Raw genomic sequence first — 26,313 nt, 5'->3', positions numbered from 1 at the left:
ATCCTGGAGGCAAAAAAAAAAAAAAAAAGAAAGAAAGAAAGAAAGAAAAAAAAAAAGAGAGGGAGAGAGAATGACAGACACCAGCAGACGTACTTCACTGCTTGTCAAGCATCCTCTTGCAGGTGGGGAGCAGGAGCTCAAACCTGGATCCCTGCACGGGCCCTATTGCATACAACTACGTGTGCTTAACCATCACTCCAACCCCATGATTGTACTTTTATCTCTTCATGTTTAACATAGGTATTCTGTGTATCTGCTTTCCAAAATTATATTCATAGGGAGCATGTAAAATCACAAATGCACATGGCACCAGATCTACAAAAATAAAAAAATCAATTACCATGTGATAAATAACATTTGGAAATGTGATAATGATTCTGAAATGGTATGATTCATAGATGCTACAAGATGCTACAAATAGATGCTACAAATTTCAAGGCAGCATTTGAATGTCTATCAACTAATCTAAAGCTATCCTAAAACCTATTCCCTACAGACTACCGTGCCTTATAGAATTTCTAAACTTAACATAATTTTTAAATTTAAATTTCTTGGATAATTTTGTGCATCCATTTACTTAAATGAGAATATAGCTAGACACCGGCTCAATATAATACTCTGGTATCTACTGAAATAACATCACCGCTAACACATCCTTAGAGTTCGTTCCCTGTGCCATTTTCTACCTAAGGCTAATGCATCTAGTCTGGTCCACGAAGAGTTGTGCCTGGTGTCACTGAGACACCACCCCCAAAGAGATTTCATATATTCACTAACCATAATAATAGCATTCAACATTCAAGATGAGACCCCCCAAAAAAACCTTAACATCATTATCATGACTGTTGTTGTGTAATTTTTTTTGATAAAATCTTTTTTTTTTTTTTTAAAGAAAAAGAGAAAATGGTAAAGGGTGGGGAAGAGGAAGGAACACTAAAGCCCCATGCAACATACAAGGGGTCCCAGTCATTTCCTGTCCTTAGTGCTATCCTACTCCTCTCTTATAATATTTGGGGCTGAATCCAAGGTCTAATACATGGAAGGCATGCACTCTACCACTGAGTTACGCCGAGGCCATTGCTTTGGCCAGGCAACTTGTTTGATGGCCACAGCCAATGCATACCCCTTCTTCTTCTTCTAGCGTTTGCCTTCCTTCCGTAGCCAGTCAGCAGCGTCAGGTTGAGCCTGATGTCAAGTTTCGAGACCTCCTTTGAATCTGGAGAGGTGGCAGTCGTTGACTATGTGGGTCATAGTCTGTCTGGAGCCGCAGGGGCAGTTCGGGTCGTCTCTGGCTCCCCCGCGATGGAACATAGCGGCGCACCGGCCATGGCCTGTTCGATAGCGATTGAGGAGGGCCCAATCATAACATGCTAGGTCAAAGCCGGGTTGACGCCCGCAGGAGTCTGTGATGAGGTGTTTGTTCTTGACCTCAGCTGACTGCCAACTCTGTTTCCAAGAGACTGGAACAGAGAAGTTCAGTGTAGGCGTAGGGGACCAGATTGGGTGACGAGACGTCAAGCGTTGGACAGGGTGGGCGAAGATATCCGCGTATATTGGCAGGTCCGGTCGAGCGTAGACGTGGGAAATGAACTTAGATGATGCCGCATCCCGACGAATATCTGGTGGGGCGATGTTGCTGAGAACTGGCAGCCATGGAACCGGGGTGGAACGGATGGTTCCAGAAATGATCCTCATGGAGGAATATAATTTGGAATCGACCAAGTGGACATGGGGGCTGCGGAACCATACTGGGGCACAGTATTCTGCAGTGGAATAGCATAATGCCAGAGAGGATGATCACAGTGTGGAAGCGCTCGCACCCATGAGGAGCTGGCCAGTCTTGCAATGATGTGATTCCTCGCGCCCACCTTTGCTGCAGTTTTTATGAGATGTTCGTGAAATGACAGGGTGCGATCGAGAGTAACGCCAAGATAGACTGGCTGGGTTTCATGCCGGATTCTCGTATCTCCGAGCTGCACATTAAGCTCACACGAGGCCGAGGCATGGTGTAGATGGAAAACAGATGATACCGTTTTTGCCCCTGCCAATAGTTTTCTGGTGTTTGGCAATGATACACTACTGAAATCCACTAGCAGTTGAACTTTGCATCTAAAAATACCCAATAAGAGCCTGGGCCCTTGAGCACTGTAACATGTATGCTCAACCAGGTGTGCCACCACCTGCCTCTTAAACAAAAGCTTTATAGTCAAATGTCTTAACATAAAGAGATTGGAATGTATACATCTTTGATTTATGTTGGGGAGTTTAAAGGAGTAAAAGAACCATTTTGTTTTGGTGACGGGAATCTAAATTGGTCCACCCCTGTGGAAAGTAGCCTGGAAAACTCTCAGAATACTAAAAGAGGACCTATCCTATGACCTGGAAATCCCTCTCCTGGGGCTATATCCCAAGGAAACAAACACCCCCATCCAAAGAGATCTGTGTATAGCTATGCTCATAGCAATAGAATTTGTAATAGTCCAAGCTTAGAAACAACGTGGGTGTCCAACAACAGAGGAGTGACTAAGAAAATTGTGGTCTCTATACACAGTGGAATACTAAGCTATTGAGAATGATGAATCTCCCTTCTTCACCTCATCTTGGAATGGAGCTAAGATTTTAAATTTATAAAATTAAAATAATTTATACAAAAAAATTAAAAGTTAAAGTGGTTCACTGAAGGATTAAGTGTGATTTCAGTAATTATTTTATTTCAAACTGAGAGAAATAGGATAAAAATCCCATACTAAAATAAATGTAGTTACCATTTTTCATGTTAATGTGAAGATGTTTAATTCTTGCTTTCTGCATTTGAGTAAGGACATAGGACCATTCAACTTTACCCTTTTCAGACAGAGTAAGATACCTTTATGTCTGGAAATTGGCCCAGGTAGGTGTCCAGTGTCAGCAAGGATCCATCCACTAGTTTCTGATGGAAGTCTTCCCATAGTATATCACATTTCTAAAAGGAAAAAAGAAAGAATGAAATAACTGCTGGATCAATTTAGTGGGTAACTTTCACTAGTCAGCTAAAAACCTGAAACCATAAAGATGAATATACATCATTTCCCCATAGGAGATACTAGGAAAATTGCAAATTCTTGAACAATAACAATAAAATTTCAAGACAATTCAAACACCAGTTCTAATTTACTAATGTAGTCTATGGGCTCAGCTCATTAAAAATTTTATCTCTAATTATGAATCACTATAAAATGCAGAAGCTTTTAAAGATCCCCAGATCTCAACCAATAGGGACTAAGAAACTAAAACAATTTTTTTTCCACTGAGACAGATTATTTCAGAAGCAATCCTTGAAACTAGAAAGAATTCTAGACAAACAACAACACATTGCTTAAGCCTCCTCCGGCAAAAATTGGTAGTCATGGGCCCCTTGGAAAATAGCTAAAATAGATTTCCTAGATTCTTCCAAAATAGAGACCCCAAATCTCGTCTGCTATAGTCTTACCTTTAGATTCCTGATTATTAAACAATTTTTCCATATTACATCTTAATGTTTTGCAGCCACTAAGTTGCAGATGCTACCATGACACCAACCTGACTTCTCTGGAGAGGCAACCCCACCAATATGTCCTGGAATCCTACCTCCCCAGAGCCCTGGCCCCACTAGGGAAAGATAGAGATTGGCTAGGAGTATGGAACGACCTACCAACACCCATGTTCAGCGGGGAAGCAATTACAGAAGCCACCTTCTGCATCCCACAGTGATCCTGGGTCCATGCTCCCAGAGGGACTCTTACCTCGCCAACCATTTTCACATCTTCCCGCCCATACCAATCAGGCTCGTAAACTTCATGAAGTGACTCTGTGAGCTTCATTGAAGCCTCCTGCATGCCTAATGGTGGAGAAAAAGACAACTCTTGTTAGATAGAAGCATGTAATGATTGTCTTCTTGCCTCCAGTTTAAACAGCAGAATCACTATGGGTAGCAAATCCTGATTATTTAAGGAAAAATTGCAATGGCACAACTGCTGTTTGTAGCTGCTGTCACATTCTTGTTCAAAGGTCTCTAAGACTAATCTGATGACATTGTGTATTTTCTATCATGCCTCTGATAATGACAGGTATTAAATCTTGACAGAAATCACCAAGGTGTCTCATTCTAACAACAACAATAATTTTTTTTTATTATCTTTATTTATTTATTGGATAGATAACAGCCAGAAATCCAGAGAGAAGGAGGTGACAGAGAGGGAGAAAGACAGAGAGGCACCTGCAACTCTGCTTCACCCCTTATGAAGCTTCCCTGCTGCAAGTGGGGACCAGGGGCTCAAACCCACATCCTTGTACATTGTAGCATGTGCACTCAGTCAGGTGCACCACCACCCGGCCCCTAGAAACAGCAGTCATCACGCATACTGTTGGTTTTGTTTTACAACATCAAGTCCTGCCTTGTGCATGCACAATTCCCCCACTCTCAGACTCACATTTTCCCTTTCTCTGTATTTCAGAAAAGCAGAGACACAGATAGAAAGACAGACAGACACTAAGCACCACCTTTTTCCCTGATACCACAGCACAACGTATGCTCTACCAGCTGAGAGACCTGCTGACCCTCAAAATGCGTACTGTTAAGCAAGCCATAAATGTACACAAAACATCTAAAAAAGTGGTTCCTAAAACTCTAGGTTCTAAAAGTGAACTGTTAGAACTTTTTTTTAATCCCAAATTACTTTATATGTAAAAGATATGACAATTTCTTTAGGAGCAGTTCTAAGCAAAATCAACAGGGTTTTAGGGCATAACAACATAAAATGAAAGGCACCAACTGGGGGTGAACCTGATTAAGAGCACATGTTACAGTGCACAAAGACCTGGGTTCAAGCCCCTGGTCCCCACCTGCAAAAGGTAAAGCTTCACGAGCGGTGAAGCAGAATTAACAGTGTCTCTCTGTCTCTTTCCCTCTCTATCTTCCCCTCCCCTCTCAATTTCTCTCTGTCTCTTTCCCTCTCTATCTTCCCCTCCCCTCTCAATTTCTCTCTGTCTCTATCCAATAGTAAATAAATAAAAGGTTTTAAAAACGCTTTTAAAAAGAAAGTGACTTCAACAATCTACATATCTTCTAAAGAATCATTTCTTAGGCCAAGGTGTTGGCACACTTGGGTAAGCACACATGTTACAGTGCTCAGGGACCCAGGTTCAAGCCCCTGGTATTGAAAGCTTCGTGAGAGGTGAAGCAGGGCTGCAAGTGTTTTTCTGTCTCTCTCCCTTTCTATTTCCCCCTACCGTCTCGATCTCTGTCTCTAGCCAATAAAAATAATTTAAAAAAATAATAATTTCTTTATGCAATACTGTTACATTCCATTAAAGGGGATCGTTAAAACTATTGGATGGTTTTTACTCAGATGTGGGATATAAGGCATTGAAACTCGTGCACTTCAAAGCTAAGAGACCAAACTGTCTCAAAGACTTTGTGAGAATTACTATGATTATCCTGGGAGGGGTGCAGAACTTGTTGGTGGGTATGGTATGGAACTATACACATGTAATCTTGTAACTGTATGGCCCATGATTAAATCACTATTAAAACAGGAAAAGTAAAATTAAAAATAAATAAATAAATAAATAAAATGGAATAGTGCAAAAATCTGCATCTGTCTCCTAGCCTGGAGATGACAGCAACCTTACAGCAAGTCCCTACAATAACCCTCCCTTCATATAAGTAGATCTGTACTAAGACATATCCCTCACATTCATACCAAAAAATGAGTCACCAGTTGGCAGCCTTTTACAATTCAGAAGTCAAAAACGTTTGGAGTTTTCTTTCCTTTCCTTTTCTTTCCTTTTCTTTTCTCTTCCCTTTTCTTATTTTCTTTTCTTTATCTTCTCTTTTGTTGCCCTTGATTTTTTTATTGTTGTTGTAGTTATTGTTGTTGTTATTGATGTCATCATTGTCAGACAGGACAGAGAGAAATGGAGAGGAGGGAAGACAGAAGGGGAGAGAAGGATAGACACCTGCAGACCTGCTTCACCACCTGTGAAGCGACTCCCCTGCAGGTGGGGAGCCTGGGGCTCCAACCCAGATCCTTACACCAGTCCTTGCGCTTTGCACCATGTGCACTTAACCCGCTGCGCTACTGCCCGCCTCCTCTCTCTCTTTTTTTTTTTTTTTTGTTATTAGTGATTTGGTAATGATGAACAAGATTGTAAGATAACAGGGGTACAATCCCATACAATCCCCACCACCAGAGAGTTTCCAGTGGAGGGGATGGAACTATGGAGTTTTCTTTTTCAATCTTTGACTTAAGTCTTGACGGGCACTGTGGAGTCTTATGCAGATAGGTTCTTAAAATTGATATATGAGGAAAAGGAGGAAGAAGAAGAAAGAGGAGGAGGAGAAGAAGAAATGATGGGATTATAGGGAAAATAACTATCATGGAGATAAAACACAACATGAAGCTAAGATTTTCCACCTATTGCATCCCATAATGATCCTGGGTCTATACTCCCAGAAGGAAAAAGAATAGAAAAGCTTCCAGTGGAGGGAATAGAATACGGAACTCTGGTGGTGAGAATTATATGGAATTGCACCCCTCTTATCATACAGTCTTGTTGATAATTATTAAGTCAATAAAAAAGAAATATAAAAGAAAAATGGGCAAATATTATATATATATATATATATATATATATATATATATATATATATATATATATATACATACAGATATGGGCTGACTACTGTTTCTGTAATAGAAACAGTAGTCAGCCCATATCTGTGAACTACTGTTTCTGTAACTGTAACTATTACGGAAACAGTAGTCAGTCCATATCTGTGAGAACTATGGCAGTTTCCAGTGGAGGGGGGGGGGTATACAGAACTCATTGTGGGAATGATGTGGAATTATATACTTGTTATCTCATAATTTTGTAAATAAATATACAATCACTAATAAAAGTTAAAAAATATATAAAATAACAGAAGCCTGACCTTCCACCTTCTGCATCCCACAGTGACCCTGGGTCCATGCTCCCAGAGGGATAAAGAATAGGAAAGCTATCAGGGGAGGGGGTGGGATATGGAGTTCTGGTGGTGGGAACTGTGTGGAGTTGTCCCCCTCTTATCCTATGGTTTTTGTCAGTGTTTCCATTTTATAAATAGAAATTAAATAAAAAAAGAAAACCTAAAATACTGCTAGTCATTTTTGTTCTTTTTTTGTAGAAGAAAGCTATCTAGAAAAATAGTTGCCCCAGTGGAAAATAAGAAGTATTTCTCTTAGAGTCTCAAGTTACAAACAGGGGAGGAAGAATGAGGGAAATAATGGCCAGAATGAAAGAATTCATAATGGTTAAAATTATACTATGTGGCCGAACTGGCCACATATAACTAGAAAATAATAAACATATCAGCGGTAGTGACACTACATTTAGAGAATGATCTTTTGTGTTCATTGTCCCTGTATCTGATCTCCATAATCGTCATGAGTTAGTAATTGCTAACTCCAAATTGCAGCCGGAATCCACCACTTAGAAGCCCTAACACCACCTTAAACATCACATATTCAAAACCAGCTTCAAGCTTTCCGGTCAGAACTTGACCCTGCTCCTTTTTCCAATCCTCATGAATGATAGATGCCCTGTTTTCTCAACACAAAACCAGAAGTTATCTTGGGCTCACCCTTCCACACTAATGTTATCACCAATCTACAATTCCGATTATTAAATGAATCCCCTTCCCTCCATGTCAACTGCCACTGCCTTAGATTAGGGACAGTTCATCTAGCACTTCAGTTACATGGGACAATTCACGGGAATAAATGAACAAAGGGCATCTGCACAATCAACATGAAATATCAGTGATTATTATAAAAATATTACAGGCAGTCTCGTATAATCAGTAAGATTTTATCTGCAATCCGTATAAGCCTTTGTTAAGCTCTTAGTGCCATCACATACAGTTTGTATGATCTTGGGAATATTGCCTATGATTCAAAGACTCCAGTTTTCCAAAGTAATTATTATTATTTTTTTATCAGACAACTGGTCAGCTGTGAACTATGGTGGTGCTGCAGATTGAACCTAAGATGTTGGTCTCTCAGGTATGAAGGCTTCTGTGCATAAGCATTATGCTATCTCCCCAATCCAAAATGTACATTATTTTTAAATTTTCTTATTTATTTTATATTATTGAAAGGTATAGAGAGAAAGACCAGAACGCTGCTCAACTCTGGCTGATAGTGGTGCTGGGGATTGGATCTGGGACCTTAGGCAGGAGAGCCTTTGCATAACCATTATGTTGTGTCCCTAGCCCTTAAAATTTACAGTATTAATAAATAATAATATATTTCACAGATTTTAATGATAATTATATGAAAAAAGTAGTAAAAAGCTTTTATCAGTATGGAGCACATAGCTATTATTACTATTAAGCTATTAGACAGGAATTCCTTAAACTTTCATTTCTTTCAAGAATTGTTTTTTATAAAATGCTACTTTGACTCATTCCTTTGCCTAAAACTACATGACTATTTCCATTTCCCATGTATAGGACAAAACTCTTCTTCCATATTTTGAAGCTACTCTTTGCCAGCCTTTTAGTCCTATTCCCAACTCTGCCACCATCTTCCCAGACGATACTTGTATTCCGCCTGTATGTTAGCTGTCAGGCTCAGGCAAAAATTAGTAAAGTCTTAAGGCCCTTGGAACATACCTAAAATAGACTTCCTAACTTTTTCTAACAATGAAGACCCCAAGTCTCATCTGTTATATTCTTATCTTTAGGTTCCTGATTATTAAACAATGTGTTCTGCTTTATATCTTAATGCTTTTCAGTTACCAAGTTGCAGGCACTAACAGGATGCCAACCTGACTTCCCTGGGCAGTCAACCGCACCAAGGTGTCCTGGAGCCCCACCTCCTCAGAGCCCTGCCCCACTAGGGAAAGATAGAAACAGGCTGGGGGTATGGATCCACCTGCCAATGTCCATGTCCAGTGGAGAAGCAATTACAGAAGCCAGACCTTCCACCTTCTGCACCCCATAAAGATCTTTGGTCTATACTCCCAAAGGGAAAAAAGAGTAGGGAACCTTTCAATGGAGGGGATGGGACACAGAACTCTGGTGATGGGGATTGTATGGAATTGCACCCCTCTTACCCCACAATCTTGTGGATCATTATTAAATCACTAATATAAAAAAAATAGGATATGATACACAACCACTTATGTATATAAAGATTACCATCCTCCCAGCTTCATTTCTTGTTTCTACTCTATAGATTACTTATTCTGCAAAGAGCTCATACTTTATTTCCTCCTGCCTCCAAGGTCTTCATACATGTTGTATTCTCTACCTGAAAAAAACCTTCCAACACCATTAATCTTCCTCAGACATACTGTATCAGCTGTTAGCTACTTATGCTTCCTGTGTCCTTCAAGTATAAGTTCACTGGAAGGCCCATTCCTGACCCACTATGTAGTTAATCATGTAGGCTGAGGAACGTGACCTCTATTATGATGAAATACGCTGTACATATCTGAGAAAATGTGCACTACTGCGTATATCTAGCATTTTGTTTATTCCCCATTTTCCTTGTCTTTTCTGATACAGCGTTAGAGCAGACAGTGTCCTGTTTATCAACGTATTTCTATCTCCTAGGACAGGATGTGGCCCATACATGGGGCTCAAGGAGATGTTTGCAGCTAAAATGAATGACCACTTCTGGAGACGTAACGAGAGTCTCAGCTGCCAAAAGATCACTGATGTGATCAACTAGAATAAAAAAAAAATGGCTGGAACATCATGAAATTACAACTGGGACTTCTGAGAAGAAATTCAACAAGCCTCAGGCATACATGGAACAGGCAAGGGAGATAAGAGAAATAGCTTGTTCTGGCACTGGTGCCATCTTGGTAGCTATAAAGCAGAACAGCAGAACAGGTCAGCCTCAAGAAGGTGGGGAATTAATCAGAGAAAAGTCTGATTGGAAAGTCAAGGCCTGTGATCAGTCCAGGCTGCAGCAGTAGGCTCCCAGAGGCTAGAGCACAAACTTACACACGGCAGCAAGATCCTATTTTGTCAACACGGGCACTAGATACTCTCAGGGCCATGCAGTCAAATCTCTCCCCCAACCCCACCACACACATAACTCTGCCATGACATATAAACAGCATAGCCACAGTGCCACCTGCTGGCTGAACAACAGAAACCATGCTTAATGCACAAGTTCAGAAACACCCAAGCTATGGAAAAGGATACACATGATCAAATGCAAACAGATCTGAAAAATTTCAGAAAGCTCATTATGACAGCAACTCAATAATATAAATCCTACACACACACACACACACAAATTCAAGAACTCAGAGGCCACTTCACTAAAGACTTACAAAATATATGCATGTGTGCCCATGGACACATGGATACACACACACACACACACCTTCAACCACAAACTCTGAGTATAGGTGTGAATGACACTTAAGACAGAGTTAAAGCTTATATAACAGGTCGAGGAAGCAGACTAAGTCAGGAAAAGAAGTATCAGGGCTGGAAGATACAACAGGCACATTCCATTAAGTTCAAAATTACTGCAAAATGTGATGTGGTGGGTGTTAAGAAAACTGTTGTAAAATTCTCTCTACTTTGGGGGCCAGGAGCAACAGGTTAAGTGCACACTGCCTAAGTGCAAGAACTGGACTAAGGATCCCGGTTCAAGCCCCCAGCTCCCCACCTGCAGGGGGGTCACCTCACAAGCCGTGTTGCAGGTCTGCAGGTGTCTATCTTTCTCTCCCCCTCTCTGTCTTCCCCTCCTCTCCCAATTTCTTTCTGTCCTGTCCAACAACAACAATAACAGCAATAACAACAAGGGCAATAAAAGAGAAAAAATGGCCTCCAGGAGCAGTGGATTCATAGTGTAGGCACTGAGCCCCAGCGATAACCCTGAAGGCAAAAAAAAACAAAAACAAATCTCTCTACTTTATATGAACATATGGTTATTTTAGGTAGAATGCAGGAGATAACCCTATAAAAACACTACTTCTGGCATTCCTCTATGTAAACACTAAGTTAGAAGACATTGAAATCCAGAAATCAATTCCTTTTACTATAGCAACAAAAACAATAAAATATCTAGGAATAAAACTAACCAAAGAAGTGAAAGACTTGTATACTGAAAATTATGAGTCACTACTCAAGGAAATTGAAAAAGACACAAAGAAGTGGAAAGATATTCCATGTTCATGGGTTGGAAGAATTAACATCATCAAAATGAATATACCGCCCAGAGCCATCTATTATTTATTATTGGATAGACAGAAAGAAATTGAGAGGCAAGGGCGAGATAGAGAGGAAAAGAGACAGAGAGATACCTACAGCCCTGCTTTACCATTCATAAGGCTATTCCCCTGCAGGTGGGGATCAGGGGCTTGAACCCTGGGCCTTGCACACTGTATCGTGTGCTCTTAACCAGGTGTGCCACTGCCTGGCTCTGAGCTAACTCTCCAAAAAATTGTTTTTCCAGTCTCCACTCAGGAAAAGGGTTATGCCAGTTTCTTTAAATATCGTTCTCGATGCTAAGGAAGCAGAATCCAGAATATATATAGGAAACTGATTAAGTTACTCACTCATTCAAGAAATGTATCCACACTTTTAAAAAATCAGCTAACATACAGAAAATCTGCTGCTTGTAACCATAAGACTTTCTTTGTTCATATCCTATATAGATAATAATATAAATCTTAGTGGTGCTTTTGGTTTTTGGACTGACTTTATTTTATTTAATTTAATTATAGGGCTGCACTAGTCTCTGGACGTCACATCTGCATGAGTCAGGTCAAGGGCCTATGTGCTCGACTGTGAATGTTCTACTCCTGGGATATGCTCTCCCTCAGGGTGTAAATCAGTTGCAGCTGTTCTTAAACCAGGTCTCCAGCTTATTCTATCTATTAATTCTTCCTAGAAATTTCTGCCATGTGGGCAGCACTTAGTCCTAGTTCCTAGCATAAGGCTGATCATTTTTCATTGTGTGTTCTGATTGGCACTCCAGCGGGGTTTAGGGAGTGGGCAGGGTGAAACACCTGCGCTCAAGCACACGTCTTGCCAGACACATAGTTTTGCAATTAGCACTCAAACCCTTCACTGCCAAAAACAGCCTGTGTCTGATCACGTGCAGTTGATGACTCATACACATTACCTTTGATGGCTGCTAAATACCCTCGAAGTTCTCGCTGAAGTCTGGTACCTTCTGCCTGCAAAAACCATAAACACAGAGATGTCAGCGTGTTGGCTGTATTTTGCATGTAGACGTAAGGTACAAGATCTTAGTGAGCAAGATTTATTAATCCAGAAGCTTTTCCCTGAAAGACCATAAATAAATGGGCACAGATTAAACAACGTCCTCAACAATTTTACTGCTTATAGAGAGTTCATCTGGCTTGAAAGAAAAGGAGAAGACAAGTTAGGCTTTATTAGAAATAATAACTCTGAGCTCGGAGGGCTGGGGGTTAGGCAGTGGTGCATCAGGTTGAGGACACCAGTTGCCAGGCACAAAGACCTGGGTTCAAGCACTTGGTCCTCACCTGCAGAGCGTAAGCTTCACAAAGCGGTGAAGTAGAGCTGCAGGTGTCTCTCCTTTTCTCTCCCTCTTGATCTATCTCCCTCTCCCCTCTCAATTTCTCTCTGTCCTATAAAGTAAAATAAATGGACACAGGGAGTGATGAACTTGTCATGTAGGCACTGAGCCTCCATGATCACCTCTGTGGCAATAAAACAAAAATTTTAAATAAATAAATAAAATAAAACCTCTTAACCCCCCCCCCCAATACAACTGCATATGTATTCATGAAGTCTCTTCATTCTGGCCTATGGGTTACTAGAGTGGAAACCTAACCACTACTACCCAACATGGTAGCCACAAGTTAGCAGCAAACAGATGAATTCTGCAACGCAGCAAATCTGAATGGAGATATAATGTTAGTGTGAAATACACATCAGTTTCAGATACTTGGCACAAAAAGTAAAATGCCTTAGTATATCTTATACCAGTTTCATTTGGAATTAGAATATATCGTTTACCACAAATACATTAAGTTGAATGAGATGTTGTATATCATTGAATTAACTATGTTGGTTTCTTTTCTTTTCCTTTCTTTCCTTTTCCTTTCTTTTCTTTTCTTTTCTTTACTTTTCTTTTCTTTTTCCTCCAGGGTTATTGTTGAAGCTTGGTGCCTGCACTGTGAATCCACCCCTCCCAGCAGCCATTTTTTCTTTTTTCCTGTCTTTTTCCCTATTTTATTCAACAGGACAGAGATAAATTGAGAGAGGAAGGGGAGATAAAGAAAGAGACAAAGAGAAAGATAGACACTTGTAAACCTGCTTCACCACTTGTGAAGTGTTCTCTCTGTAGGTGGGGAGCAGGGACTAGAACCTGGACCTTTGTCCACTTCATTGGTCTTTTCAGTCTTAACTGTGGTCCCTAGGGATTTCTAGACTAATGCATTTAGTTTGCACAGTCTTGTTATCAAATCAGATGTGAATGACGCTGAGAAATTGTTACAAGTTCTTGTTTGGGTTTGGGATCCCATTGGAAGTTCTGAAAGCAGATTGCAAGTGGTTTAATTGTAATTCAGGAAATATGAATAGGGGCAAAGAGAAGCAAGGCAAGGAAATGAAGGTGGTGAGTACAGGGTGCAAATCCAGAAAATTCTGACAAGGTTCTCGCAAGCTAGCATGGACTCCACTAGAGAATTCTGGAAGGATAGTAAGTAGTAACAGAGCTGAGGCATGTGCTCATCAACTCTTGTCAAATCCTTGATTAAGGGAAAGTCCTGACAGATCAAAAATATTCCTAGTCTGCCACACAGATGTAGGGAGATCTTTGATAAGTCAGTGTTGTAAGGCAGCATTGTGAGTTAAAAAAAAAAAATAAGAGCATATGGTTAGGCACTCACAGATCCTGTTATGACACTGAAAATGAAAATATAAATCAAATGCATTTTAACTGTGTAGTCATTTAACAAAACTGCAGTGCCAATATATAGAATAAAACCTTGATAACAGCACAGCAATATAGCAACTCTACCATAACTGTAATAGTTAATTATATAGCAGCTGTGACAGCCGTATTAAATTCAATACATTTGTTAGCACTTACCCCCCCAAAAAAAGTGAGCGATGGGAAGTAATTCTTATTTCTGTCAGTAAATTACAATTTAGAAATGGGAACTAAAATATCTTAAATTATAAAGCATGTTATACTTAGCTCTGTAATAGTTATTCAATTAAATCCTTCAATAGTCATTCCAAGACAAAATGTTCAATATACTTAACAACAGTGATTAATATAAAGACACTCTGAAGTGCAACAAAAGGGAATAAATAAATAAATTTTTTTTTTAAAAAAAGAGTATAAACTAGCATGTGTATGGATCCAAGTTGGATCCCTGGCACTGCATATAATGAAATGTCTCTTTCTCTCTCTCTCTCTCTCTCTCTCTCTCTCTTTCAAAATAAATAGATATGGATCTCCAAGGGATCCCTTATATACAATAAGCCAAAAGGAGAAATACAACTACCAGATGATCTAACTTATAGGTAGAATTTAAAAGACAAAGAAAGGGAAAACACAGGGTGAAACTGGGACTAGGTATGGTGTATCACACCAAAGCAAAGATCTCTGGTGTGTGTGTGTGTGTGTGTGTGTGTGTGTGTGTGTGTGTGTGTGTGTGTGTGTGTGAAAGAGAGGGGGGAGGGGGAGGGGGAGAGAGATGAGAGTTAAAAGGCCATCCATCGATATCCTAGTGCACAAAGTAAAGAGAGGACCTAAGCTGGGAGAAAGGGGGTTTTTTTGCAGAGAGCTGTGAAGGGGATGGGAAATTGTACCCATACATCCACAAGGGCACTGTAAACCACAACCCACCATCATATAAAAAAATTAAAATATATCAAAACTCTACACCTCTTTTACCCAGTCCTTCATAAGCATAACATGAAGGTAAACTTTCATAACCCAGATGGAAGAATAAACTATAATACATCTCCAAAACATCCAATTATAACAGGTAAATGTAAGGACAGTAGGAGAATTAAGAGAAAAATCCTTAAGTAATGACGGAGGATGAACAGAATCCAGGCAGAATTCTGATGAAGCCTGGTGCCATTATGAACACACACAATCAGGGGATAAAAGGTATGGTCATCTCCTTATTATATGACCTGAACCATGTCCAATTGTGAGACTATTAAATGCTGAAAATAAAAGATTTTAATATTCTCAGATGTTGTCTGCGTCTCCTAATCAGAGTTGCTTTAGAGAGAGAATTCTGTTTCCTGCCCAGTGGATAACACACTTGACTATGGGACAAGACTTGGCCATGAGTAGAGGTGGCATGTACTACTTATAAGCAGGTGATATGAGAACCAGCATACAATGTTATAATTTCTTTCTCCTTGACCATGAGACCCATAACACTCCATATACTAGTCTGCTTCTCTAGTCTGCATCCTGAAGTCAAAGGAACGTGAAGCATAGCCATCATTCACATTTTGATGAGCAAGAAACAAACCTCTGATGTTGAAAATGCACTGAGGTATTACTACAGCAGACAGCATAATTTATCCTAAATGATCTAATAGTTCACTATCAATAGCAGGAATGATGCAAGGAGGAGACAGAAATCTAATGTCAAAAAAAGGAAAGTAATTGAAGTTAGTGCACAGAAAGGCAGTAAAAAGAAACATTTTAGGGTGGAGATTGTATTGAAAGATTAAGTGCTGGGTGAATAGCTTAGCACACAGAAGCCTGAGTACTAAACAAATGCAAAAGGTGGCTGAATGGTACTGAGAGGGCACAAGGTCTAGAATCATTTGTCTCAACAGATGGCAGATAATTTAGAGTCGTATCTAAAACCAAGTACACAATATGCCTGGTCAGATCTAAACGCAGGTGAATCTAAAGTCCGCAGTCCTAAGCCCGCAGTCCTAAAAAGTGCAGTTAAGAAGCTTTGAATCCTTGAAAGCCTCGCTTCTGAAAATAGGTAACTATGGGGCTTGGATGTACTTACTGGCTTCTCTAGGGCACACACAGACACAAAGTAACTCCTAAAGATCTGTCTGGAACAATAATTTATTGAGATTAGAAATCACTAAATGGAGGGGGAAAAACCCCCACAATTTTATACCCACAAAACCACAGGCTGTAGTGCAGAATTTAAAAACTGCAAAACATTGAAATAAAAAACTTCACAGACATCTCTTGCTTCCAACTGTCTGCTTTTAGTGCTCTGTTCAACTACTGTTTTTACACCTTCTCTGTAAAAATGTGAAAATAATAATCATATTAATACCAAACTTATATGACAAAATTCAGTATTTTCTCCCACTAATCTGCTTGATGGCAATTTAATTGCTTGCTCAACCTAAGTAAATATGAAACTTTCCACCATGGAACCTAATCTATCTAAACAAAATTTTAATTATTGTGGGGACATAAAGAAAAGTTTAGTAGGTAACTCATTACTTTTTTCCTCGGATGGAACTAAGCACTTTTCTCCCAGAAGGATGCTTTCCCCTCAGATAGTCATGCAAAGGCCACCACCATACTGATGGTTCAGGGTTACCAGAACTGTCCAGAGTATCTAGAAATGGCAAAAGAGTAGTGAGGAATGACTTTCTTTTCCCAAATAGTTAAAAATGAAATCATGCTAAAAAAACAACCACACAAATCATTCTCTTTTCTTTTAGAATATGGGGAAAAAATAATCTATGCTGCAATTTACGCACTGTTTTCATCTTGCCTGAGGGAAATGATAACAGAAGAGAAATATATATGAGTGGGGGAATTCAAGCTATACAATAATTGCTTAAATAAATGTCTTCAGTTTACACAGATCAAATGGAGACTAATTTAAATAATCTTCCATGTTTCAAATGATTAAAATTCTGAATTTCCCCAGGAGTATGAAGGTTCATAAGTCCTTTAGTGATAACCATATTAAATTTCATATAAAAATCTTCTTGAATGTAAAAGCTAAAGTAAATACTCTGTATAAAGAGCAATTCATATCCACAGAACTCCAAAGTATCATTCTAGGCTTCTATGAACTACCAAGCTAAAGAACCTAGAAGAAATAAACAAGTTCCTAGAAACATACAACCTTCCAAAACTGGACCAAGAGGAACTAGAAAAATGACCAGGACAATCACAGCCAAAGAAATTAAAACAGTTATCAAGAACCTTCCCAACAACCTAAGTCCTAGACCAGATGGTTTTACAAATGAATTCTATAAAACTATCAAGGAAGTGTTACTACTTCTTCTTTTAAAACTCTTCCAAAACATTGACAACACAGGAATACTCCAGCTTCTTCTATGAAGCCAACATCATTCTGATGCCAAAAGCAGATAGGGACACACAAAAAAAATAAAACCATAAAGCAATATCTCTGATGAACATAGATGCTAAAATATTGAACAAATTTTAGCCAACTGGATTCAGTAGTATGTTAAAAAAAGATTGTACATCACGACCAAGTGGAATTTACCCCAGGAATACAAGGCTGGTTCAATATATGTAAATCAATAAATGTGATCCACCTAATCAATTTAAAAAAACAACTAATAAACCACAAGTGTCTTAAAGATCCATAGAAAGCCTTTGACAGAATTCAATGATCAAAACATGCTTCATGATCAAAACACTATAAAAAATGAGAATAGATTGAATATTGCTTAACCTAGTAGAGTCCATATACAGTAAACTTACAGCCAGTATGATAGTCAATGGTGAGAAACTGAAAGCATTCCTCTCAGGTACTAGACAAAGATGCCCACTATCACCACTGCTATTGGAAGTTTTCACCATAGCAATTAGGCAAGAGGAAGGAATTAAAGGTATACAGATTGGAAGAGAAGAAGTCAAACTGTCATTTTATGCAGATGATATATTATGCATAGAAAAACTTAGTGAATCCAGCAGGAAATCATTAGGCAATATAATAAGGTGTCAGACTACAAAATTAACATACAAAAGTCAGTAGCATTCCTTTATGTAAACACTAAGTCAGAAGAAGAAGAAATCATCAGTCCCATTCACTAAAGCAACAAAAACACCAAAATGTCTAGAAATAAAACTAACAAAGAGGTTTATACACTAAAAACTAAAAGTCACTTTTTAAGGAAGTAGAGAAAGATACAAAGAAGTGAGAAGATATTCCATGCTCATAGATCGGAAGAATTAACATCATCAAACTTGAAGTTTGGGAGCTACTCTTTGCTCTAATCCAGCTTTCTGGTTCTATTCTCAACTCTGACTACATTTTCCCAGACTTTTGTCTTAGCCCACCTCCATGTTAACGATCAAGCTTAAACAAAAATTATTAAAGTCATAGGCCCTAGGAACATACTTAAAATAAACTACCTATCTTCTCTCCACCCTAAAGTCCCTATTCTCTCCTGCTGGTTCCTGTTTATTAAACATTTTGTCCTGCTTCATATCTTAACTACATTTAAGACACCAAGTTGCAGATGCTAATCTATGATTCCATCCTGAACTCCCTGGGCAGACAACCTCACCAATGTATCCTGGAACCTGGAACCTCACATCACCAGAGCCCTACCCCACTAGAGAAAGACAGGAAGAGGTTAGGGGTATGGATTGACCTGCCAACATCCATGTCCAGAAAAGAAGATATTACAGAAGCCAGACCCTTTACCTTCTGCAACCCAAAAGAACTGTGGTCCATACTCCCAGAGGGAGAGAAATGTTAGGGGAAGATGACTGGAGGCCTCTGAACCCCAATTCCATTAGGACCCGGAGAGAGAGAAGAGGAAGAAAGACATTCAGAAGTAGTAATAGGTGTAGGTGTGACTTAGCAAGTGAGAGAAGACAGGACCACAGAATAAATGAGAAAAAAAAACAATATCTATATCTATCTGTCTATCTATATAGATAGACAGACAGATAGACAGACAGATAGATTGGATAGAGAGACAGAGATAGATAGAATAATAGTCGACCGATATCTGTGACCTTCAGGCACCACTGCAGTTCCCAGTGAAGGGAATGGAGATATAGAAGTCTGGTGGTAGGGGAGTCGGGCGGTAGCGCAGCGGAGCGGGTTAAGCGCAGGTGGCGCAAAGCACAAGGACCGGCATAAGGATCCTGGTTCGAACCCCGGCTCCCCACCTGCAGGGCAGTCGCTTTACAGGTGGTGAAGCAGGTCTGCAGGTGTCTATCTTTCTCTCCCCCTCTCTGTCTTCCCCTTCTCTCTCCGTTTCTCTCTGTCCTATCCAACAACGACGACAATAATAACCACAGCAATAAAACAACAAGGGCAACAAAAGGGAATAAATAAATAAAATAAAATATTTTTTAAAAAAAAGAAGTCTGGTGGTGAGAATGGTGTGGCACTGTGCCCATGATACCTTGAGATTTTGTAAGCCCATATTAAATCACTAATATATATATATATATTTAAAGAAGGTCAGACTTTTATTTATTTATTTATTTATTACCTTTTGTTGCCCTTGTTGTTTTATTGTTGTTGTTGTTGTTGTTGTTGTTGTTGTTCTTGGATAAGACAGAGAGAAATGGAGAAAGGAGGAGAAGAAAGAGAGGTGGGGAGAAAGACAGACACCTGCAGACCTGCTTCACCGCCTGTGAAGCGACTCCCCTGCAGGTGGGGAGCCGGGGGCTTGAACCGGGATCCTTATGCTGGTCCCTGCGCTTTGCGCCACCTGCGCTTAACCCGCTGTGCTACCGCCCGACTCCCACTAATATTTTTTTATTTTAAAAACTTAAGATAAATTCATGTAAATATGTCATAGAGTAGATTGGCACAAATTGTACATTAAAGTTGTTTTACATTATTGTTTTATATGAACCACAAACATGTTTTTAATTAGAAATAAATTCTTTTGTTTTATATATATATATTTTCCTTTTTGTTACCCTTTTTATTGTTATAGTTATTGTTGTTGTTATTGATGTCATTGTTGTTGGATAGGACAGAGTGAAATGGAGAAAGGAGGGGAAGACAGAGAGGTGGAGAGAGAGACAGACACCTGCAGACCTGCTTCACCGCCTGTGAAGCGACTCCCCTGCAGGTGGGGAGTCAGGGCTCGAACCGGGATCCTCATGCCGGGTCCTTGTGCTTTGCTTGTGCTTTGCGCCACCTGCACTTAACCTGCTGTGCTACAGCCCGACTCCCAGAAAAAAAACTTTTAAAAGAGAGAAAAAAGAAATTCTTTTGGAAATTATTTCCACAATTTAGCCTTGACTTATATGTTGTGTGTGTGCAGAAAAATAGATGAAAACCCTACAACCTTGAGAGTGCCTGTGTGTACTTTTCCATTCAATTTTTAAATCATTCTCAATAAGGCAAATGTATTATCCTCATTTTTGTCAGATCACTTTATTTTGGGGTTAAAATATTCTGACTCCCGGTACTACCCTCCTCAGGGCTCATAGAGAAAATGAGGCTACTATTATTAAGTTGTCTGTATTGTCTACTAATATTCTTATTTGGACAACATCTAAGAAAGATTTACCACCTACAAAATTCCTTCCCCAGGCATACAGTATAATAAAGGGATTCTGGTGTTAGTCACAGCTGCTTTTTTTTTCTTTTTTTTTTTTTTTTTTTTCAGTTGAATCATCTATCAGTGGCAGGAGTCGCTGTGCCTCACTCCCCACACGGCCCGAGGGAGTTAGCCAGCTTGGTTTTCCTCATTAAAGCTACTGCCACCTCTTTCCACACACTCACAGGCCTCAAGAGAATGAAGCACCCTCCTCCCTGCTCCCTAGATGTCTTGGAAAACAAGCCAAGGTCACTTTCGATTTCATCATAGAGATAAAAATTTAAGAAGCAGACAAAAAAGAATATATATATATATATATATATATATATATATATATATGGCTTTAAAAATTTATGAAGCTCTGAGAATCCTCTAGATTTTTTAATCATTTTACTCCCTTGATGACTGATAATTCAAAAGTGTTCCTTTCTTCCTTTACTCCTCTGAGAACCATGCATGATATACCCCCTAAGGATCAGAGTGAAGTTAAAAATCTAACTAAACACAGGAAGAGTAAAGCAACCACATCACCGAGGAAAATTCAGATATCAGATACAAAGAAATCATATTCCATACCTAATTAAATAAGTTTCCAAAATCTTTTATACCAAGCTAGTCCTCACGAAGCCCAAATCCTTGAATATTGGTTTATATGCCTTGGTACAGCCAGGGCAGGGAAGGTCAGTTCCCAGGCTAGGTGGACAGCAATTTTGTTAATTAGGGAATTAATGATTTACAGTAAATATAGTTGTTGATACATGTGTAAAATTTCTCCATTTTCTGTAAAACATCCTCACCCCCAGTGCAGGTTCTCTTTCATCATCATGTGGCAGGACCTGAAAGTCTCCCAGTCCCTCCCAGTCCCCTCCCAGACCCCTCCCAGTCCAAGTTCTGCTTTGTGTTTTCCCTTTCTGTTCTAATTTCTCAACTTCTGTCCCTGAGTAAGATCATCCCATATTCATTGTTCTCTTTCTGGCTTGTCTCACATAACATGATTACTCCAAGCTCCATCCAAGATGAAGTGAAGAAGGTGAATTCCTCATTCTTAACAGCAGTGCAGTGTTTCATTGTGTGTATAGACCACAACTTACTCAGCCACTCATCTGTGACTAGATACCTAGGTTGCTTCATGTTTTGGCTAATACCAAGTGTGCTGCTATGAACATAGGTATACAAAGAATTCTTTGGGTTTTTTGTTTGTTTTTCTGTTTACTTTTTTTTCACCACTCCCATCTACAAAGGTCTGTGTCCCCTTGTCCCCACAGATAACCATGATGGCTCTCCCAGAGTCTTGAAAATAAGTTGGTATTTTGTTCTTTTTTTCACATTTGTATATTCAGTTGTCTACATTCCGCATATAAGTGAAGGTATTCTGTAGTTTTCCTTCACCTCCTGACTTGCTTCACTGAGCATCATCATCTCCAATTCCATCCACTTTATCCCAAAGGACACACCATCACCCCCTTTTTATTGCTGCATAATACTCTGCTGAAGATATGTCCAATAACTTTTGTATCCAGTCATCTTTTGGTTGCGTCTTTTGGTTGGGCTATTATAAATAAAGTTGCTATAAGCATGGGGGATACATATATCTCCTCAGATCAGATATCTTTTGGGCATATACCAAGTGGTAGAATAGCTGGGTCATATGGCATTTCCATTTGTATTTGTTTAAGAATTCTTTGTACTTTTCTCCATAGTGGCTGCACAGTTTACATTCCCACCAGCAGTGTAGTAGAGTTCCTCTCTCTCTACATCCTCTCCAACACTTCTCTTCTCTTGTTTTATGGATGGAGCCCATTCTCAAAGGTGTGAGATGGAATCTCAGTGTGGTTTTAGTTTGCATTTCTCTGATGATGAGTGAATTAGAACATTTCAACTTATGTCTGTGAGCCATGTATTTCTCTACTTCAGAGATAATACACAGCACCCTTTGGGTGGGTGTGTTTGGTTCCTTAGGATATACCCCCAGGAAAGGAATTATCTATCAGGTCATAGTGCAGGTCTATGTCTAGCCTTCTGAAAGTTCTGCAGACTGTTCTCCACAAGGCTTGGACTAATGTACATTGTAAATTAATGGCTTAGAACATTTTTTCATATGTGTTGGCCTTTTGGATGTCTTCTTTGTTGAATATTTTGTTCCTCTCCTCATTTCTGGATGTTTTTTTTTGTCTGTTGGTTTTTTTTTTTTTCTTTTTTCTTTTCTTTTTTCTTTTTTTTTTTTTTTTGCATTAGCCTTTTGTCTGATGTATGACACATAAAGGTATTCTCCCATTCTGTGAAAGTCTCTTTATTTGGGTGGTAGTTGTTTGCTTCGCTGTTCAGAAGCTTTTCAATTTGACGTGGTCTTATCAGTTCACTTTTGTCTTCTTTGCTACTAGACTTGAGTGGTTGGAGATACCTATACACCTAAGGAGGGAAAGAGTTCTGCCAATATTTTCCTCTAAGTATTTGATACTATTTGGTCTAATGTCCAAGTCCTTGATCCATTTACCTTTGTATGTGGTGAAAATGTAATAGTTGTTACACTCTTCTGCACATTTCAACTCCATTTTTCCAGCACCATTTGACTGAGGAAACCTTCCTGTCTCCATCTAATTTTTTGGGCCGTCCTGTAGATAGACAGCTCTTACTTGTGAGCCTTCTTTCAGCACTATGGACAGCTCCCAGATACAACTGCTGTTCTTAAATATTCAGTGGTTTAATTTATGTAGTGTGAAAGGAATATCTACAAATGCTTCCACATCAAAGTTTCCCACCACCATTGAAGACTGAAGATCTGTAGACATCTCCAAGGGAGCCAAATCTCTGATAGGAAGAGCTACAACAGATTATGACACCCATAGAAAGTCCTACTTTAGCTGAAAAAGCCCTTTAGCTGAAAAGCTGTACTCTAAGCCTTGGACTGGAGTTGATGTATTGTACCAAAGTAAAGACTCTGGGGTGGGGTGGGGTAGGTTCAGGTCCTAGAGTATGATGGCAAAGGAGGATGTAGAGGGGCTGAACTGTTATGTGGAAAACTGAGAAATGTCACACATGTACAAACTACTATTTTTTTTACTGTTGACTGTAAACCACTGATCCCCCAATAAAGAAAAAATTGAACAGATAGATGAAAAAATAAAATCGCCTTCTCAAAAAATCAAATATAAACAGATAACAAAACTTCTGCAAACATTAAAGCAATCTAGCTCAGGAATTACTGTAAGTATGCTTTCTAGATTTCATCCAAAGGAAAGGAGAGACTAATATAAAGATCTGCATTGCATGTACAGAATTAAAAAATTTAGGGGTTGGCTCAAGCAGAGGCTCACCTGGTAGAACGCACATGTTACCATGTGCAAGGACCCAGGCTCAAGCCTGGATCAGGTAGGTGGTGGTGCACTGGTTCAGTGCACATATTACAATGCACAAGGACCCAGTGCACAAGGACCCAGGTTCAAGGCCCTGGATCCCCCCTGCAGTTGGAAAGCTTCAGGAGTGGTGAAGCAGGGCTGCAGGAGTTTTTCTGTCTCTTTCACTCTCTACCTCCCCCTCTCCTCTCAGCTTCTCTCTGCCTCTATCCAACAATAAATAATAAATAAATAAAATTTTAAAAAGAAAAAAAACTGTGCTGTGTGAGTACTGATAAATAATATTTGAAAATTAAATAATCAAGCAGTTTATTGTTTAGATGTACTAAATATTGAAGCATCAGAATATATTAGTAGTAGTAAAATTTATGTGTAGGAAGGACTTTAGGAACCAAGACAGAAGTGTATCTTATTGGTTCACCATTAATTCAGTTATTTCTGTCTGAAAGCAGGCAGTCCTAGTTGGGGCATTTATCTGACTGAATCATGCATGAGATGAATTAATCATTAAGGAACAAACTTAGAGTAATAATCACCACAAACTCAGGGGCACCGTGCCCACACGTAACTATGTGTATGAGTAAGGGGAGAATGACAGCCCAGACTCGTCGCAGAAGCACGTATGTCTGCACCACAGGCTATGTTTTCAAAGTCAAATGCAGTGAATTGTATTCATAAAGTCACGCAGTTCTAGCAAAACACCTTAAGACAACAGGTATTTGATACCTACTAAATAACCAGCAAGCCATTTAACTGAATTGCTCAATGATAGTCAATATGTGCTGATGACATTTATAGAGGCATTCTGTTAAGCAGGAAAAAGAATATAAAGAAAACAACACACACATTGGGACAAAAGGTTCATTGGATTGTCTCAGAAAGTGCCAGTTCATGTTGAGGAAAGGGCACAGTAGGGAAATTCATAGGACTAATGGGTCTTTAAAATCCGAATCTAAGGAGATTCACCACGTTGTCATTTCACAAAGGTAAGTACTGTCGTTGTAGCTGTGCTCATTAGCTTATGTAAGTTCCCCGAGTGATTTTATTCTTCTTGGCCTTTATTGACATCTTTTTCTCTTGGAAAGGCTCAGGAACATATGAAATTTAGAGGTGGCTGGAGTTCTCAGTATTCAGACACGCTAACTAACTCTTGAAAGCAACGTTAATGAATTTTCTCATCATTTTCAAGCCTCTAGAAGATGATTAGATTACCAAGGAGATGAAATCTAATGGAGCCATCACCAGCACCCTGAGTAACAGGTGACTAATAATGCAGACTGTCTGCACCCACCTGTGGTCAAAGGCATCCATAGGTTGCTAGATACCACAGACACTCTCATTCCCTGACAAACAGAACTCTCCCAGGGGCAGGTCAGGGGGGCTGTTAAATGAGAAGACTGGAGTTTTTCAAAGGTAAAAAGTAGCAGGGTGTCCAAAATGACATTTTTCTCTTGCTTTGAGCTCTCTGTATTGTCAAGAGCTATCACTAAGAACTCAGCTTTTGTCACAGAATATTTTTTCCATTATTAAAAAGTCTCCCTTGACAGCTATTAGTACAAAATATTGAATACAGAAAGGAAATTGGAGTGGATTTTAAAATATTTCTGGAATGAAAGCAGTAGGGGGGTGGTTGGTAGACAGGAAAATAGGCTTTACAGAGAAACTTTCAATTTCCACACTTTGACCCAAGATTCACGACCTAATTTCAAACTCTCCATACAGCATCTAATAAGGCAGTGGTGATACAAGAACTAAATAAAATATACATTTTAACAAAACAAGATCAGAAAGACATTAGCTACAAATGCATTCTTCTATCTTAAGCCAACAAATATATATATATATATACAATTCTACCCTGACATTCTAAGCATTTATGAAATACATACTCTTTGCAAGGTTTTAAGTATAAAATGATTATATAGCGTAATAACAGTGATATCCAGAACTTGATTAAATATTGAAAGCATATTGTCTGTGGTATTAATACTTTCTGTGAATTGTCTCCCTTGACTTTAATGACACTGTTATCAGGTTTATTTTATAAAGAAGAATCAGGGGGCCAGGTGGTGGTGCACCTGGCTAAGTGCACACATTACAGTGCACAAGGACGTGGGTTCAAGCACCTGGTCCCCACCTGCAGGGGGGGAAGCTTCATGAGTGGTAAAGCAAGTCTGCAGGTGTCTCTCTGTCTCTTTCTCTCTCTCCTCTCCCTCTCAGTTTCTCTAAGTCTCTATCAAGTAATAAATATTTTTTTTAAAAAAGAAGTAATCCAATTGTAGGGAAGTTTAATAGCTTACCCAAGCTTTCACAGTTAGAAGTGGTAGTCCTGGGTAAGGGTAGATAGCATAGTGATTATACAAAGAGACTCTTATGCCTGTAGCTCTGAAGTCCCAGGTTCAACCCCCCCACTCCACCTTAAAC

General features: G+C 39.3%; 1 protein-coding gene across 6 annotated transcripts in view; it reads right to left on the bottom strand.

Annotated features, from left to right (window-relative positions):
- The window catches only part of AMPH (amphiphysin), a 196,504-nt gene that overhangs the window by 77,015 nt on the left and 93,176 nt on the right, over nt 1-26,313 (bottom strand). For all 6 annotated transcript variants that reach the window (XM_060195839.1, XM_060195840.1, XM_060195841.1 and 3 more), the window contains exons 3-5: nt 12,153-12,207; nt 3,762-3,856; nt 2,867-2,962 (exon numbers count right to left, since the gene is read on the bottom strand). In XM_060195839.1, the coding sequence (XP_060051822.1) occupies nt 2,867-2,962; nt 3,762-3,856; nt 12,153-12,207 (246 nt within the window). The remainder of the gene's footprint in view (nt 1-2,866; nt 2,963-3,761; nt 3,857-12,152; nt 12,208-26,313) is intronic.

Source organism: Erinaceus europaeus, chromosome 8 (genome assembly GCF_950295315.1).
Source record: "Erinaceus europaeus chromosome 8, mEriEur2.1, whole genome shotgun sequence".
Taxonomy (NCBI): domain Eukaryota; kingdom Metazoa; phylum Chordata; class Mammalia; order Eulipotyphla; family Erinaceidae; genus Erinaceus; species Erinaceus europaeus.
Note: the sequence above shows the minus strand (reverse complement) of the source record. Positions and strands in the feature narration are given on the sequence as shown.